Source organism: Trachurus trachurus, assembly GCF_905171665.1.
Source record: "Trachurus trachurus genome assembly, chromosome: 7".
NCBI classification, from domain to species: Eukaryota; Metazoa; Chordata; class Actinopteri; order Carangiformes; family Carangidae; genus Trachurus; species Trachurus trachurus.
The window spans coordinates 26439554-26452511 of record NC_139901.1 but is presented as its reverse complement, the minus strand read 5'-3'; the positions used below and the strand labels follow the sequence as shown (position 1 = coordinate 26452511).

The following is a 12958-nucleotide window of genomic DNA, read 5'->3' as shown; positions in this document are numbered from 1 at the left end:
TTTGATGCATAAATCATAGTCAGAGTGAAACCAGAAAAGAAAATGAATGCTTAACCCACAAATTTATTGGGGATACATTACATTTTATACGCAGTGATGCAAAGTATTTCATGTAAATAGAATAAATAGTTTGAAATGGTTTAGTGTTTAACTCAATATCAGGCCACTGCTGAAATCATGTGACTGAGCCCTGTGAAGTAGGACTTTTCTCTCTCACTCATCAGCTCGAAGTGAAGAGGCTGCTGGCAGAAGTTACACTCTGCTGAGGAGTGCGGCTTCAGCTCCAAGCCCACCTCCGTCCACGTCTTCACCAGCCGGTCTGAGGAGGCGAAGCAGAACACAAACAGGTGAGTATACAACCAGCCATTACCACCATACAGTACGGATGTTAGAACTAGCTAAAAGTGAGTTGGAATTATCAGTAAGTCTTAATAGTGATGATATGCACCATACTGGGGATTGAGAATAGCGTACTTGGCACAAAAACTAATGTAATGTGGCTACCAGATGTCTGTGTTACAGTTTTAAGCAGCCAAAAAAGATTTCCCTACCCAACAAGAAATACTTTGTACTGCGGGAATACATGAGATAAGTGAAATTTTGGCTGACATACCAACAAAGTAGTACATCATCTGTGGAGTGTGGAGTGGTGTTGGGGCGATGCGCAGCAGCTCCTCTCCTTTAGCCACGGTGGGGTAGTTGATAGCCTGGACGTAGATGTTGAAACGAGACATCATGATGTCGCAGATCTCAGTGTTCTTCGCTGCATCTGCAACCTGACAGACAGACACAGCTGACTCAGATTCAATTGCATCTTGCACCAGATGGATAATCATTGTAGGAGGGTGACTTTGTGGTTGGAGAAACTGTTCATTTAGCAACTGTTGAATTAGATTGCATCAGTTTTAACCAAGTGTACCTTTTCACACACAAATCAATTATTGATTTTCTTACCCGGACTGGAATAATGTGGCTTGGGCAGTGGACCACTGGAAGGCCGGAGTCCATGAGCATCTGTCGGAGCAGCTTTACACTCCTCTGATGTTTCCTCCTCAGCATCTGGCCTTCTTCAGTTTTCAGAATTTTGATAGATTCCTTGGCCCCTGCGAGCAGCATGGGGGGCAGGGAAGTTGTGAAGATGAAGCCTGCAGCGTAGGAGCGTATTGTGTCCACCAGAGTGCTGGTGCTGGCGATGTAACCGCCCACACAGCCGAATGCCTTTCCTGGAAACGAAAACCCATAACAAGTCAGAGAGGCACATATGCAACTGATGAGAATGTTGTGAAATGTTTCCTATCATTAGTGAGGCTTTCACTGACCCAAGGTACCAGAGATGATGTCCATCTTGTGCATGACTCTGTCTCTGTCCCCGATCCCTCCTCCTCTTGGTCCATACAACCCAACAGCATGCACTTCATCCACAAAAGTAAGAGCTCCAAACTTGTGGGCGATGTCACACATTTCTTCCAGTGGGCACACAGCTCCTGTAGGGAGCACAGTGTTCATTAGACTTGTTTTTTTTAAAGACTTGTGATAAGAAATTTGAAACTGATCTGACATTTGCTTTGTACAGGTTTTAAATGTGTTGATATACTTAAGACAAATCTTACTTTTTTAATACATTGACTTTGCATTTACATAATAATGTACACACTTTTTAGGAACACAAAAAGGTTCAGAGAGATTATTCAGTGTTGCCTTAAAACTCACCATCCATTGAATGCACCGTCTCAAAAGCTACAATCTTTGGAGTCGATGGGTCAGACTTCTCAAGCAGCTCTTTCAAGTGGTTGACGTCATTGTGACGGAAAATAAACTTCCTGACTCCACTGTTTCTTATACCCTGAATCATTGAGGCATGGTTGCCAGCGTCAGAGTAGATTTCACAACCTGGTGGAGTAAACGAAAGAAAGAAAATGTTAACTCTTTAAATGCCCAATTAAAAATTCAGTCAAAAACAGATTCAGTTCTGTCACATTATGATATTTACAGGTTTTCTTAAAACATACCTGGTAGCATTTTCGCTAGTGTAAACAGTGTGGAGTCATTAGCTACAAAGCAGGAGGTGAACAGCAGTGCAGCATCTTTGCTGTGCAGGTCAGCCAGCTCCTGTTCAAGTTCCACATGAAATTTGCTTGTCCCTGAAATGTTTCGAGTGCCTCCTGCACCAGCACCATGCTTACGTACAGTCTCCCTTTAAGAAAAAAAGAAGAAAGAATTAACTTTGATGAAACCTTTTTTCTTATTTTATGACACAGATCCTAATCAGAGCAGTCATCTGGTGTGTACTCACATAACAGCCTGGGTGACTTTCGGATGACGGCTCATGCCAAGGTAGTCATTGCTGCACCACACCGACACATCTCTCCTTGTATGAATAGACTCTGAGTAGTCATCTGCCATTGGGAAGGATGGGGCTCGTCTGTTCACTGTCTTAAAAACCCTGTATGTGTGATCTGTCTTCTTGCTTTCAATCTTCCTCTCAAAAAACTTGTCGTACTGGAAGGTGACAACTGATGGAGGAAAACATGAAAGGTTTCATTTTTTTTAATGATTCTCATATACCTTGGGTGAATTATTGCCCATTGAGAATAATTTGGCTTCCTTACCCTCAGGCAGATTATCCTTTAGCAGGTGAGACACTTTGGAAGATCCTGGTTTATAAAGGCCTCTCAACGCCCCTGTGTTGGCCTTATCTGCTTCAATAAGGTCAAAAACTGTTTTCCCTGGACAAGGAAGATGCACATTGTTAATTATCTGTAAATCAATGCATGGAATTCCTTTGCTATGCACTTCAGAGATCATGTGGATGCCAGCATGTCAGTGTGGACGCTCAAAACAATGACCTTTCACGAGTGACATAACCTAGTAGTATCCAGTTGCATGTGTGACTGCGATTTCTTACCTGTGTGAACAGAATGCATCTCCTGAACATCCTCCTGCAGCTCCATGCTGGCTTTCCTAACTACCCTGTTGTTTTTCTGCACCATCTCTGCGGCCAGGAAGGGGCATTTAGAGCCCACAGTTTGGTTAGCAGGTGGCACAGTGTGTCCTGGAGGCAACTTGGCTTCATGCTTTTTATCTGCAGAATACAGGGATCGAGTTCAGGCTACAAAATATAAATATATCACCTTCATTTTAACTGATGTAGCAGTTAAATCATATACCATGCATGATAACATTTGCCTTATAACTGACCGTCATTTGTTGTAGTGCCTTTAAATGCAGAGGCTGAAGAAGACAGAGCTCTGGCCAGTGGTCTGGAGGCCAGGTCCATCATCACAGGGCACTTTTGGGCATAGCTCACCAGTGACGAGTTCCCAGCCAGCTGCAGGAAAACACTGGGGCTAACAGTAAGGAAAGGACAACGGCGAACCACTGCTTCCATGTGAGATAGTTTTGACCTAAATGGAAATGAGAAGAAAGGTGAGCATTACAAAATGTCTTATAGATTTCCTGAGCATCAAGGCTGGTGATAACATATGTTCCACAAAGTTCAAACCTTAGAATACAACATGCCGTCCACAAGCTTTGGACTGTTGCCAATAAACAATTAAGGAAGACAAATAATAATAATACAATCTGTTGTCGCCTACTGCCACTCTAATTTTCTTACCTCAACACATCCCAGTCCACCTTGATGTAACAAATGAAAAATGCCTTACGAAACATGACTGACTCCACTCTAATGTGACCAGTGAAACCACTGAGGATGTTAAATCCCCAACAGACTACATTCACTCACTCTGCTCGAGTCAGCTGTCCTTGACAAGCGGAAAAAGGGAAGGCCTCTCAAGGACTTGTCTTTCTACTACAACTGTCTGCTCTTACCTAAGACAGAGAAGAAGAGGAGCCCTCTGGCTGCTACTGATGAAAACAGAGATGAACTCGAACATACTGGGCCCTCATCATGCATTACTAAACAGGGGCTGGGTCTCTGTTGCAGAGTATGAAACCCACAGTTGATGCCATGTGCTCCACTGTACTGTCAAAGTTGTCAGAAGGGAATACTAAGTGACCCTGACCCAGACTCATTTATCACAACATCTAGGCTATTAGATGTTACATGATTTAATTAGAAAACTGGTATTGGCTCTACAAAATTACAAAACATCTGTATCCAGCTGCTTTCGACCTTACTTGTTCTCTGATGGTCTTTCATTGAGACCAATACATCACCACATATTAGTGATACAAGATTTGGGAATTTATTTACAAACAAGGACTATCTTTACATCAGTTCAATCAGCAGCTGATCAAAGCTTGGATGAACCGATGGCAGAAAAAAAGTGAGTAGCTATTCTTCAAGCAGCTGAAGACAAGATTACATACATTATATCTGCACTCTCTCTGCTATTCTAACTCATACAGTTCGCATATTAACTCACCTCACTGATGTTTTCTAACTGTCTCGTTGTCCACTCGTGTGTCCCTCGAGTTTTCCACGGACTCTTCTTATCGTCTCCCTTTGGAAACTCCAGCCGGCGAAATTATAACACATCGGTCATTGCGGTGACGTAGCAGCTGTGTGTTGCACAAGATCGGAGCCACGCCCACCCGCTGTCACGTAATAACTCTGCCAAAGATGTTCTAGTCGGACAGGAAGCACTATACGTTTACTAAACACAGCACGAAAACGGCTCTAAATATTTATTTTCACCGAGTCGACTCACTTCCGCACTATTACGGGAACTACTTATTCCCCCTCCATTAAAGGGCACGGCAGTTAAAACGGAGATTTGTTTTAAATTGTTTTTTACCACTTTTGATACATGTTAACACACTTTTTAAAAAAAACGTTCATAACATTTTTAAAGCAGGACCTTTATCTGTGAATTATGACAGTGTGGTATTATTTCTTTCATTTGATATGAATCCTACAGGAGCATTAGTTGCATACTGAAAATGTACACATCCTCATGTAGTCTGACGCAGTATATAGCAAACTTTTTGCAAATTCACGTTTCCATCTCCACAACATTCAGGAACAGAAATGGTCATCTTTACCCAACTTATTTTTGTCAGAGTTATTGTTTCTAACCACTTATGAAATTATGGCTGTGACTTTAATTAGATTATGATTTTGCTTTGAATAAAATCACCATGATTTGCTCAATCTCCACCAGCATCAATAATTCAATAGTAGCCAACCATGAAACTCTTTGGCAGCGTAGGTTCATTTTAAAATGCAGACTTTGGGTTTATTAACAAAATATGTATTATGAAGTATGTACTGTATTCTACTTAGGTCTTTTCCCCAATATTTTCTCTCTACAATTTCAATTCTTGGTTGTATTAAAGTTAAAACAAAAAAACAAACAAAAAACACCAATGCAAAGAGGTTGTTATTTAAATTCCAGATGTTTTTTGTCTATGACTTAAAAGACGAAACCGATAGTTTGGGCTCTTCACCTCATCCTTTACTCATGGCACTGTCCTACTCTCTTATTTAATGCACGCTGTCTCCACCTTCTGGAGAACAGATACAGAACAGCAGAAAGAGCTTGGATTTGTTGTGTATTAATGAATGAACAGCAACACAGAAACTCCACTTGCAAACCACTAAATTATCATCCACATCTGCTTACTTATATCTTTTGTATGCATGCATATCAGCATGCATTGTGGTGTTCACTGGCTGAAAAGCATGCCAAACAATACTGTAACAACTGCAGAGTAATAAAACAGGCATAGTTTGTCTGAAGACTTTGCAATAGCAGGTGCAAATACAAGGCAATATAATCAGATCAACAATAACAAAGACCAAAACGACATGCTAACTTGTCAGTTTGGTTACAGTGGGGAGTTTAACTGATATGAGACATTTCTGGAAACACACACCCACTGTTATAATGAACAAACACAACTGAATGTTAACTTTCTTTTCTGAAAAGGTTACCTAAGAAAACTGAATGGAGTATCTCTCTGCAATCTGCTTCAGCATTTCACTTCTCCCTCCACTAGGTGGCAGCATTGTGTTCATACCCAGCCTCCATAGCGCAGCTTGTTGGGCAGGTAAATGTTGGTGAGGAAATCAGGAGCTATGGCTGCCAGGGACTGAATTTCAGCCTTGACCCCGGTCTGCTGCATCAGTTCCATCTGAAACAAGAGCACACATGCAATTTCAAGGGGGCATGCAAGAGGACACTGTGCAAACAAGCGTAAATCATCAGCCTCCACAACATAGTGGCTATTTTGTATCTTTACCATCAGTGAGCAAAGTCCTCTTACACACATTCCTCTGCTATGTGTCACATGAGTAAAATGTTAAAACTGTGTAAACCTGAGGAAGAACAACTTTTTCCTTTAGAAGTGAGTTCTCTTGACCTTTACGCCAATATTTTAACCAAAACATGACTCATGTTCACCCAACTAGGTCAATTTAAGGCATAACCTTTCAATTCTCCAGTGGGACAAAATTTTAGACAAAGGTAAAGAAAAAAATGTATTTGAGATCTTTGAGATGGAATAATAAAAAAAAGAATAACACAGAATTTTTCAATACTACAACTTAGTAATGTTACTCAAAGTAATATGTTTCAGGTACTTTCCTTTGTCATACTTCATCAAGCTCTCAAATCCAAATGACTAACATGAGCACTCTCTCTTCTTTCTCTTTCCCTTCATTTTTTCCCCTCACCTCTTTCTGCCAGTCTGGTTGGCTGGTTAAGTATGGCCTTTTAAGGAGACTGCTGAGTTTGCTTTCATCTCTCTTGGTGAGGGGGATCAGGGCATCTTTGGGAACCCGCAACCTGGAGAATAACCATGACTAAATTAATTTCCTGAAAATGACAGCGGGCAGAAGGCAGCTCTGCTGATGGATGTTATTCCGGCAGCTTGTTTCCTCTCATTCTGAATAGACTCTCATTGAGGAGTCATTATATGTATGCTTAGCGGGAAACATAAGAGGAAGCATTGTACCGACTACAATCAAATGTATGTCAAAAAGCCCTTTTGGCCTAAATTTGTTCAAGGGGACATATACTTAAAACTCAATATGCTCTCAAAGGCAGTTCCCTTAGGGGGAAAAAAAGTGAGGGCGACAGCAACAGAAACCAAAACAAACAATCTAAATGTCCCCAGAATATAATCCCAATTAGAGGCAGCAGGAGGAAGTAGGAAGTAGCGAATGTTGAGTCCAAACCTCTGGAGGTCAGAGGGGAGGAGGCCTAGCCACATAACGCTGGGGACCGTCAGACTGTGGGCCTCAAACGACATGGACTGTGGAAAAAAACCATGCACACACAAACACACCCAGTCACACACACACACAGACACATGTCACGCTTATACACAGAGAGTAGTAAATACACAGACAATCAGTGCTGCTGTGCCCACATAATGTGGTTATTGCCAGCACATGTTCACAATGAGCTTAATGAACACAAGGATGATTATACAAATTCTGCGATCAGCAAACGCATTCACTCACACAATCAGTCCACATTTTCACCCCATGCCATGTCAGTTTAAATATTCTAAGATGGATGATTGGTCCATTTTTTGTGCTCAAAGAGGGGCGTAATTACATATTGCTAACAGAGAGACACTGAACAGGCCACATCGGATAATATACAGTACAGGAATAACTGCCATTGGCGGCACTCACTACTGATCCGTACTTGTAGATAGACATGATCTCAATGCCTGGGAAAATGAGAGGGAGAGGGAGAGACAGAGACATGCTGCAATCACCAACATACCAGAGCAATTATCCTCTAAGATGTGTGACGGAGCTTAGAGCAGAGTAAAGCATTACATATGTGTCTTGCCATGCAATGGGAAAAGAGTTAGAGGTATGGAGACTGATGGAAACAGAGTCATCCCACCTGGACAAGATCACACCAGCGGAAATAATAGCCAGACAAGGCACCATAACAGGTGCTGACATCTGCTGGCTTAGTGGGACATGCAAACCTACTGTGCATGTGTGGAGATGGTGTGAGTGTTGTTTAAATGTGTGGAAATAAGAGGTGAAACTGGCTTGTACTCAGACAGATGATGTTGTACTGTACCATGAGGGTCAGCATCCACCAGGGCAAATATGGGGATGTGCAGCGTGTCCCAAAGCTTCCTCACCATCAACCTGCTGTTCACATCTGGAACGCCTTTACCCTGATGCACACACAAAACACATCTTTTGCATACACAGCACACGGAAACATAAGGATTGAAATGATTCACGATCAAAGTAAAGATGATGAGAAATCAAGGAGAAACTTGCTGTGATCATGATGCAAGGACTGAGCTTTGTGCAGAAGTCGCTATCCAGCAGTCTCTGGAAAGTTGCATCCTTCTCAACTATCAGGACAAATTTTGCTGATGATACAATATCTAACAACGGTCAAGTATAAACCCTGGGACCATGTAGTCATCTCCATACACAAAACAAAATACTGCATGTTTATTAAGTGATATGGTTTTCTCCACGTGTCTTTAAAGCTAGAAAATGGAAGAAGAAACCTACATCATAGGTGAAAACTGTTTTTCTATCACAGAAACAAGAAAATTCTCCATCACCTCAAAAAGGATACTCCTGATGCCACCAATGTTTGATGACATTGCAACAGCCTAGAAACAAAAAACAGGCACAATGACTGGTTCAACCTGTTAAAGATGTCTAATGAAAGCCTTGTATTACTGATGTTGCTGTGGTTGACTGTAAGGCACTCTGTGGAGTTGTTGACAACTCATGTTGATGCACAGCATTGTTTTCACATTGTTTGTATCACATCTTTTACCAGCACACAGAGCAGAGCTACATATCTATGCCAGCTGTGTTGGGTGTTAAGTTGGTTGTGGTTGTGTCAATGCGATATAAATCATTTCATGAAAACATTGTGAAAATATTTTATTTATTTATTTTTTATAAAAGGCAGGAGAAGGTGGTGAGAGAGTTTTAAAACAATGAAACGTCTCAGGACATCTTTAAGTTAGTGTCTGCTGGACTTACAACAGAGCTGGAGTGGCAGTCGATCCTTGTGCCGTCCTCCTCATTGTAACGCAGATCACCTGCAAGCAATCCTTTGGATGTGGCCAACTGGTGACGTAAAAGTTACACACACTTAATGTTAATGCATGCTCATACTAACACATACATATAGTATGTATACATACTAGTGACAGTGCCACATTGCATTCTATATAAATTAAATTTGTGTTTGATCAGAAGAACCTTTTTTTTCTCCACAGGTGTTTCCTGAGACAATAAGCACATGAAGTGCGGTATTTTAAGCAACATGCTTAAAATACCGCACTAAACTAACACATTTCATCTGTGGGACCTGAACTAATAATAACAAAGCAAATCCAGAGGAATTTTGCACAAAGACTTAATGTCTGAGGCATGTGTCTTCTGTCATGCAGACACATTATTATGTAAAATGTTGCATGCATTAACATGGATGTGCACACTTACCACATGAAGTGATCTGCGAGGGACTTTGAGCATGCAAGAGATGTCGTCCACAATACCATCCACAGCTGACTGTGACCCAAACAGCTGTGTATTGTTGTAATAGATATCTCTGTGGAAACAATATGTAAATTTTCAGGAGACCACATTTACCAGTAACCAAGAACACAACTGCAAAGAATTTTATCTGGCCATCACTTAAAATGTTAATTAAAATCAAACAACCTTTTCGTTGCATACGAGTTTCTCTGCACAAGTCTGTAGATGACCGAGAGAATCTTGAGAACTTGTGCTTTAAACAGAGAAACAAATGAAACATGAATAAGTATCTCCCTAACTCTTAAGACTATACTCACTATCATGAGTTTTATTTTATCACATCTTTCAAGGACTGTACTGAAAAAAAAAACATACTCTGTTCTTAATTTGGAATCGATCCTTAAAAGGCTCTTTCAACATGTTCTGTCTCTGCCAATTTGTCACTTAAAACTAAGTCTGACTTTTACTGCCGTCTGTGTAGTTGATGCATATGTTGACAATGAATAAAAATGAAAGCCACATGAAGTGCACTACAATTGTGGAGGTTTAATGACTAAGAGGAATGTGTGTTGTCAAGACCAGCAATGTTGCAAATGAAAATAAACAGAATAAACAGAAGGTGCGAGTATCTTCTCACCAAATTTAGTGACAGACGAAGGACAGTCGCTCCTAACGACGCTGACAGAAGCTTCCGAAGTCATCTGAAGCCCGACGGCACTGTCAAAACTTAAGTGGGGAAGTAACGAAAAGAAAACTTGCAGAAGTTCAAGTGGAAAAGTAGTGACGGAAAAGAGGCCATTAAAGAAATCCTCAGACTGCGAGTGCTACATTTACTTTTACAGCTTTGAAAATCAGCTCCCACCTGTAAGCCATCTAAATTTCCCCACACCCTGCGGGCTACCTATGAGAAGGCATCCCTTACACTTCAACATCTTGATTCCTCTGTGAAACTTCTGGCGCTCAATCTGTGGAATTCTCACATTTGAAAGGGCTAAGTCAGAATGTGCTTTAAGCAGCGGCAAAGTTTGATCGAAACAAGACCAGACATCCTGCTTTGTTCAGAGCATAAGGTCTCCGCAGCCTCGTCACATTAAAGGCCTTTGCAAATTTGCGTTTGTGTGTGTGTGGAAACCAGTGCTTTTCAATTTCCTATCACTCTGTCATCTTCTGAGCTCAGGAAGTTATTTAAACTACAAAGTTGCTGGTTTTAATTTTTTTGGTTGCCTGTATAGTGTTTAAAAGACCCCTTATACAAATTAAAAAAGCTCAAGTGTACATTTCCTTTTCAAGTAAATTAAACAGCAATTAGATCATCTTGTGTGGGCTGACCTCCCACAAAAAGACATATGTAGGTAAATGTTTATTTCTTTACACAACACGACTCCTTGTGTTTATCCTTGAAAGGTCAGTCAGCTTACACAGATCCCAAAGAGTTGCCATGTAAAATCACAACAAGTCATGCTATGGGTCTGTTTAAAACAAGTTACCTGATGTTGGCCCAGCTGGATCTGTTGGGAAGTACCAGGACAGGGGCTTCATCTTTGGACAGACTGGTCACTATTCCAAGGATTATACTTTCTATACGGGTCAAAATTTCCTTGCTGCAAATAAAGATTCAATGAGGATGAAAAATTAACTAACAGAGGATCCAGTCCAGCTTCTGCAACATCAATATATATTCTTTTACAGAATGACAGATTTTCAGTGGCTAAAAAACTATTCATGGAGTAGTAATCGTCAGACTGAAATGGCTGTACATCGAGCGGTCCTGTTCATTGATTTACAACATTGCCCACAGCCCTCTAATGCAATGAGCTTTATGAAAAAAAAGGGACAGCTATCATATTACAGTATATAGTCTAGGCTTACTGTTTGTATTTGTAAGAGCTTTAGTATTATCTCATGACTGATGCATTGCTTTTGTCTTGCAACCTAATTAACTCAGTTGATTTAATCATTACATGATATGAATAAATGTCATTTTACCTTGTTAGTTTGACCAAGTTTTTAAGCCCAAATTGTCAACACGGATATTTGTCACCAAAAAACGATGCATACTGTATAGCACCTGTTACATTACCTTCTGGACTGGTTTATTCTTCCCCTTTTCTTTTATCATTCATCTCTCTTTGGTGTGTTTGTATTGTATTTATTTTGTATAGGTTTGTCCAAAAGCAGTTGGTATGTAAATAAAGTTAATGCCTAACCAGCTCTATTGAGAATTGTTACACATAGACACAAACTAGCCTAATTCGCTATGTTTTTAGCATAAATCCATAGATTATGGCTAGTTTGTAGCTAGCTAATTAGCCACAATGAACAACACAGTGCGCATACACTAGCTCAACTTCACTTTGTCAAACTTTTTAATTGTACCTACACACATTTTAACTGCGGAAATACTGTATCAGCTGTATTAACTTTCATTTAATCACTTTTCGGCAGGAGATCCTTGAGGACAGCTAACAAGCTAACTAGCTGAACATCCACCTCTGTGCAGCAGCTGGAGCAGGTGACTGTGAACTTACGAGCTGTTGTCTTCGTCCACATCGCGCCGGCAGCCTGTAATCACTTCCACATTGTTCAGCAGCTGAACACGGAGTTTGTCAATTTCAGTAAACACTTCGTCTGCCTGAGAGCCCATGACTTTATTGTGCGCTGTTAACCATTAAGTTATTTAGGTTATTTGCCGACGCCAAGTTCCCGCCTAATTGTCCTTATTCTGCTAACTGACTCAACCGACCGGATTTCCGGTTGGAAGAAACCACCTTTCCATGTTTGTTTGTTTGTTTTAGCCATGAAAGTCCACATACACTGAATGCATTTGATTAATTCCACCATATTTGCACAGTAAGTCGATATTAACATTATCACATGCATGAATGAATTTTGCCTATGTATTTCTAAAGGGATAATCACATAGAGCTGGTCCATAGAGTAGCCCCAGTTGTTAAAAGAAAATTTTGCTGCTGAAATACTGTACAATATAATTTCTGTTGAAGTACTTACATTTACTGCTTCTAAATACTATTACACATGGCAACATTTTAGAGGTTGATGATGTTCTTCAGTGAAATCTTGCAATTGGAAATAGACCTTGGCTGTGTGTAGGCTAACTGTTGACCACAATGCCGCTGAAAAATAGGCTATGTTATTTGATAATGGCGTGATTGTGCGGCCCATATGAGTTGTGTAGGGATGCACCTTGGTATTGGCTATTTTAAGTGGCAGGTGTAGAGTAGGTTTGCATCACAAGTGCCATGTGTGCTCTTTATGGGTTGGTTACACTTTAATGATCACTAGCCTATGTGATAGGCTACTTGGTGTTTATATTGTAATTGCTGCCATGGTAGGCAAGATGCCTTTTCAGATCTGAATAAATATTTCATCACAAAACAATATTTGGTATTAGCCTGTAAGAGAGAAGATATTTTATATGACATTAAGTAGCCTACATTTCCAATCATATAGGATTCAAGTAGCAATTTGAATGTTTATCTTTGT

The 12958-nt window shown here is 40.5% G+C and overlaps 2 protein-coding genes across 2 annotated transcripts; both read right to left on the bottom strand.

The window, feature by feature from the left end:
* Positions 1-102: 102 nt before the first annotated feature.
* On the bottom strand, positions 103-4523 carry LOC310989054 (5-aminolevulinate synthase, non-specific, mitochondrial-like). The gene is made up of 11 exons (XM_083975937.1): positions 4389-4523; positions 3199-3404; positions 2906-3082; positions 2610-2726; positions 2294-2513; positions 2010-2194; positions 1711-1890; positions 1320-1484; positions 955-1223; positions 614-776; positions 103-319 (listed from the first exon to the last, which is right to left on the bottom strand). The coding sequence occupies exons 2-11, from the start codon at positions 3386-3388 to the stop codon at positions 159-161; spliced, it is 1827 nt and encodes a 608-aa protein (XP_083832063.1). The 5' UTR covers positions 3389-3404; positions 4389-4523; the 3' UTR covers positions 103-158.
* A 1456-nt stretch (positions 4524-5979) lies between these two features.
* On the bottom strand, positions 5980-12098 carry spo11 (SPO11 initiator of meiotic double stranded breaks; the record flags this gene model as incomplete). Its single annotated transcript, XM_083974649.1, has 13 exons — positions 5980-6099; positions 6641-6752; positions 7145-7221; positions 7610-7647; positions 8016-8115; positions 8225-8334; positions 8535-8571; positions 8954-9040; positions 9419-9527; positions 9641-9707; positions 10092-10180; positions 10942-11055; positions 11983-12098. 13 exons carry the CDS (start codon positions 12096-12098, stop codon positions 5980-5982), a joined length of 1176 nt encoding a protein of 391 aa, XP_083830775.1.
* Between the last annotated feature and the right edge of the window lie 860 nt (positions 12099-12958).

Excerpts from the sequence above, each read along its gene's own strand:
- LOC310989054 (XM_083975937.1), bottom strand. The coding sequence starts at position 3,388 with ATGGAAGCAGTGGTTCGCCGTTGTCCTTTCCTTACTGTTAGCCCCAGT. Across the intron at positions 2,195-2,293 it reads AAAGTCACCCAGGCTGTTAT|GGAGACTGTACGTAAGCATG; the intron begins GTGAGTACACAC and ends TTTTTCTTAAAG. Across the intron at positions 1,224-1,319 it reads CATCATCTCTGGTACCTTGG|GAAAGGCATTCGGCTGTGTG; the intron begins GTCAGTGAAAGC and ends TTTCGTTTCCAG.